The 5,650-nt window shown below is 42.9% G+C and overlaps 1 protein-coding gene across 1 annotated transcript; it reads right to left on the bottom strand.

Annotated features, from left to right (window-relative positions):
* Positions 1-439: 439 nt before the first annotated feature.
* On the bottom strand, positions 440-2,065 carry TTLL2 (tubulin tyrosine ligase like 2; the record flags this gene model as incomplete). Its single annotated transcript, XM_079550319.1, has 1 exon — positions 440-2,065. The coding sequence occupies one exon, from the start codon at positions 2,063-2,065 to the stop codon at positions 440-442; it is 1,626 nt and encodes a 541-aa protein (XP_079406445.1).
* Between the last annotated feature and the right edge of the window lie 3,585 nt (positions 2,066-5,650).

Genomic DNA, 5,650 nt, shown 5'->3' with positions numbered 1-5,650 from the left:
CATACAGTGCAAATTTAACCTGTGGAAAGTGATGCCAGGCAGCTCACTGGATTGTTCAAAATGTTATTGTTTTGTGTGATTCATATAAATTGAGAGCATGTTGAATATTTCCCTTGTGTAAACTGACCAGCTTTTTCAAATCATAAAGCTGGGAATAGAAAAGAAGCAAAGCTTTCAGAGATAAATAATAAGACAGGTATTTCTGAGCATTTTTGAGAAATGCAATTCTCCATTTTTATTTTGAGATTACTTGTAAGAGTTATTCAGCACTTTCATTTTCAAAAATAATCTCGTGGTAATTGCTAAATCACAATTTTTACATTGTGTATGTTTTGAAATATTTCCTTCTAATACAGCTTCAGTACATTGCCCACATACCTTCAAGCTAACGGTGTCATTCATGATGTCTGCATGACTTTAAATTATGAAGTTATACATATCATGTCTTTTTTTGTCTTGTGCTTTTTTGTTTGCTCACTAACTTGTTTATTTCCTTTATGATGCTCTTTACATCTGTGCTGTCCTTGGAAGCTTGAAGTGCAGCTTCATTGAAAGGAAAAATAAGCACAAAACCTCCTACCTGGCGGGTAGGCATCTGATCTTTATCAGAGAGGAAATAGGGGCGTGTGCTTAACTTGTAGTTGCAGATTTCAGGCGAAGGTGACCACCGGCTGAGTTGTGCAGAAATGAATGGAGGATGTACAGCTGGGAGTTGTTTGTTTTTAGCTTCAGTTTTTACTTGAGAGGATGTTTTTGGCTTATTCATCTTTTCCCGAAGCTGAGAAGTCAGTGTTTCCCTTGGATGTGCTCTGGCAGTTTTCCTGGCCAGGGAAGACGCCTTATGAATTGATCCTCTTGCAAATTGCAGGGCAGGTTGTGTTTGAGGAGCAGAAATACAAGTAGATACTTTTTGACCAGAAAGTAAGCCAGAAGCCTCTTCTGGGGTGCTCTGACCAGCTCTTCTCCAGTGCACCTGCCTTCTAACAGCTTTTGACCCAGGCCTTTCATTCTGCCTGTGAGTGTCAACCTGCTTGTAGTTAAGCAGTTCAACAATATCATGAAGAAGTTTTCTTTTCACAGTGTCATCAGTGGAGCAGTCTAAACACAAAGCTGGATTGTAGTTCACTTCTAAAAGCCATGGCTTGAACTTGTCATCAATCAGGATGTCAAAGCCAAAGAGTTCAAAGCAATTGGAAGCCTCTGGTAAGGGAGTGACAGCAAGCAGGGTGAGAATCACAATGTTATTCATCTTTTGCCACAGTAGCATGTCATCAACCCCAAAAATTTGAAGGTAAGAACGGAATCTGCTGAACGTCCACTTGCAACCACAGCCAATCCCTTCTTTAAATGTTTTATATGAAGCTCCGTATTTGTTGATGCTGGTGTTTGTTAGGTGGGCGTAGACATTGTCTAGAGAACTGAGGTCAAACTTCTCAGTGGCAAACCTCACCAGTCCCTCTTCATAAGTGTAAATGGTGAGTGGGCAAAAACTGGTGACACACACATAAAGGCGAAGATCCAATTTATATCCTGAAATGAGCAAGGGGTTGCTAATGTACTTCTGCACAATGACTGTACAGTGATATACTAAGTCTTTAATGTCTTGGAAAATGACTATGCCCCTTCCACGCGAGAGATGCACAGGTTTGCAAATCCAGTAGCTAGGTCTGCCTACTGTCTGTCTCTCTTTGCTGTATTCTGCTGTAAATTTGACATAGTCATTGGGCATGATGAATGCCACTGGACTAAATTCATACAGTGTTGATCCATATGCTCCTTTCATACGTTTCAGATGCCTTGCCAAATAGTCTTTTCTGGTGATCCTGACAGCTTCTGGATAGTGGTTGAGTCTCTGCCATGGTTTAATACTGTGGTGGTCTGCCATAGGAAAAGGTGAGTTCCGCCAGTACAAGTTCCAGTCTGTGTCGTCTTGCTCCTTTTGGTCAAATTCAGTCCAACCACGTTCCAGTAAAACCTCACGGATTATTGCAGGGGCATTTTCATGGAGACGGAACACCAAAGGCTTCAAGGTTTCACTTGCATTATCATCTGCCAACATTTCCATCTTACTAGCTGAAAGAAAACAGAATGGTCAGGAAAGAAACAATGCTACAAGCTGTGCTAACAGTCATCATCATTGCTGTATTCTTAACGTTTGTCGCTCTCAACACATTCTCTAAGCATATCACTCCTGTGTTTCCATTGCCCGTGAAAGAGAAGTCAAAGGCTTGTTTAAGCTGAAAGGTATGTTAGAAGGGCATAAATACCAGATAGCTGTTAAGATAGTACAAAGCATTGACTGCTGAACAGTTGTACATCTTCAGTCTTGAATTTACTCTTTCTTTGAGGTAGCCTACTATAATAGCAGTTGTCCTAAAACTTCTGTAATTCATGAATATTTACTGAGTATTTCAATTTCCTAAAACTTCTGTAATTCATGAATATTTACTGAGTATTTCAATTTCCTGATATGGGAAGTTTTTTCCACAGAAGAAAAATAATCTGCCAGGTATTCTTGAAACTCAGAATTTTGTTTTGAAATTGTCAGAATATGTCACTTAAGTTTTTTGAAAAGCCAGATTCAACAGTTCTTGTTCAGAAAGACTTCTTAATGTCTTACCATTAATAAAATGTAAGTTAACTTAAAAGTTTTGTCAGCTGCAGAACAGATTAAGGCTTATTTCATCTGCATGTGGAAAACAACTCAGAATTTCTTGTATGATATAAAACATGCTTCACTTTCCACATCTGACATCTGGTAATCCTTTTCTACGATGTATTTGTCGTGGCTGTCCAATACATTTTGCTGCTGCTATCAGGCTCAATTATGGACTGTAGCTGAATTGTCCTTAGTGAGAGCCTTCCTTGGGTAAGGGTTTGTAGGAAACAGGAAAGAAACATGGTAGGTACTGCAGCATAATAATGATGTAATGTGACTTAGGAACTAACACCACAAAGGTGAAAGAAAGACTTCTTTCTGTATCTCTTGCAGGCAGTGCTTCCCAGGAAGCTGAGGGTTTGCTGTTGAGCCTGCACACAAGCCTAACCTGGTGGCATAGTGAACCCAGGCAATTTTTGTTGTCTTTTGCTTCTGCTTTCTTTCCTGGGAGTTTTTTCCTGCCTGATATTAAACAGCAGTATGTCACATGCCGTGTGTGTGTGTGCAAAACAGCAAGTTTTACAGTAGCTGGTTCACAATCTCAGGCAGTGATTATTACATTGAGAAAAAATGTATATACCTGAAAATAGCCATACTAAGCATTTGGATGAGTCATCTTAGGACTGCAGTTTTGTCTTTTTTGTACTGGTAAGCATTCCTACTAGCAGTGTTTCAGTGAAAAGCACTGTTGCACAAGAATCTAGAGCAGGTATGATTACTCTGGTAAGTAATCATAAATCAGGCTGCTAGTACTATCTGAAGAATGAAGCTGCCTTTGATGGTTTTCTATGTCAGGGTGTATTAATGGTGCATCTTTCATACCTCTGGCACTCAGGGAACAGCATAGAGGAAATTGACTTACCAAGCTTCGATATAACAACATGAGTTTCAAACTTCCAGGTAATTAAATACAAAGAAAACAATGAGAGAGCAGTTACCTGCTTTTTTTTTTTTTTTTTTAAAAAAAAAAAGTCCTATCACAAATAAGCAGAAGCTCTTAAAGTAATACTACAAAAGTAACTCTAGAAGACACAGTGATTTTAATGAGTGAATTTTACTCATCTATACAGACACATGCCTGGATGAATGCTCACCTCATCATCTAGAAGAGTTTTGCCTGCATTCTCTGAGCTCTCCGTTTTTGGCCCGTTCTTTAATAACCTGAAAATCCACCCATGTGTTTGCAAACATTCATTCATCCACAGAGTGGAAATGGCTGCAGCTGCCTGTGAGCGTGCTGGAATCCAAAACCCACCGACTATTGCTGCAGATGTTCCCCTCAGAATAAGGGCTGCAGCTGTGACCTCACTGTTCCCATGGAGCTGTGTGGTGACCCTGGGGCCACCAGGCAGTCCCAGCCTCTTCCAGGGCTCTAGGTCTGCCTTGGCTGCTAACAGATGCTTGTCTTTATACCTACTGGAAGCAAATCTTGTGAAAATTTGATTCTTAATGGTTAGGCATTGAAACTTTGCTTGCAGTGTTAAAGTGGACTGCCTCTGCATAGCTAAACTAAGCAGACTGACTGGTAAGTGTTTTGTACTAAAGTCCTCAAACCCTCAGGGCTGCAGACCGTAACATGGGTCTGCAAGCTGCCTGCACTGGGATTCTGTCTTACAACCAACCATTCTAATCATTCCTTTAGGTCTCATTTCTGTCCAGTAAGCAACCTCATACTACAAGGTCAGGAAGGATGCCTGCCAATCCAGCTTCATCCCATCTGGCTACACCACGTGGCCCCTCACGTGCATTGGGTGTGGGCTACCTGCAACAAAAGCACGTTCCCTGACTCGCAGCACAGGGGTAAGGCTGAGAAGATGCACGCTGTGTCTGATTGAGCAGAAGTGCCATGAGTTTAAAGGCTGGGCGTATCCCACTGCACTCCTTCCTAGGTCAGCCTCACCCCGCGGGCCTGCCGCCCCACACGTACCTCTGCCAGCTTCAGCCCCTTTCAGGGCCGTTCCGGCCGCAGCTGCATGCGCTCGAGTGAGCGGGAAGCGGCGGGGCCGGCTGCTGGGGCCGGAGGAAGGAAGGGCCGGCGGCCGTTGCTTGGCAATGAGGAAGGGCGGGCGGAGGCCTCAGAGCCTTGTCTAGCTGCCTGCGGAGGGACGTCCTGCTGCCTTTTCCCCCTTCCCTCCGGGCTTTCGTCCTGTTACGGTGGAAACTGTTAATGCATCAGCATTAATTACTTGAAGTTGACTGTCTTAAGCTCCAGATGGTGCTATGATGCATGGTATGCCCGCCACCTGCCTCCTCAGCAACGGAAACATTGCGTGACCCAGCTCGGTCCGTGAGCTCTCAGGGAGAACTCATCGCACACTGGCTGAGGGGAGCTGCTGCATCCTTGCAGGATGAACGCAGCTGTGGCTGTGGGAGAGATCAGAACCTGCGTGGTAGTGAAGCATGGGCTGAAGGTGAGCCTGTCTGTGCCCTGCTGCTGGACCTCAGTGCAGACAGACCTGGGCTGCTTGCTGCCTGACAGTCATGTTCTGGTACAAAGTGTAGATGCAGCCAGACTGTAACAGAACGCTATTCACAGCGAGTGCTTAAAAAAGGCAGGATGAGAAGAATATAAATCTTTATAAATGGTGACTCCACGATCATAGATCACTGGAACCATTATATGCGTTCCCTGTAATCAGGTAAGCAATTCCAGTGGCTGCCATCTTCTGATGTTGCATGTGGTTTTTTTCAGCTTTGATTGTAAACCTGTACCAGATCTGATCCACAAATACAAAATTATTAGGACTTTAAGAGTCTTGTATACACTTATCCAGACTTTATTAATTAATTAAAAAAAAAAGAGATGTTTAGTTGTATGAAAGGATGAAGTCAGGTAATCTTCCTTCATGAGGCTGAAATGTCAAGAGAAATTTTTAGTCCTAAGACATTTGTATTTTGTTGGCCCCAAAATCTGTTTGAAGCTGTTGAACTTGGAACACCTGTGGAAACCTGCCTGTAGGAGATGACCTTGATTACTCTGACCCAAATGGG

Source organism: Tetrao urogallus (assembly GCF_951394365.1).
Source record: "Tetrao urogallus genome assembly, chromosome: 2".
Classification (NCBI taxonomy): domain Eukaryota; kingdom Metazoa; phylum Chordata; class Aves; order Galliformes; family Phasianidae; genus Tetrao; species Tetrao urogallus.
The sequence above is the reverse complement of the archived record's forward strand: the minus strand, read 5'-3'. Positions and strand labels throughout refer to the sequence as shown.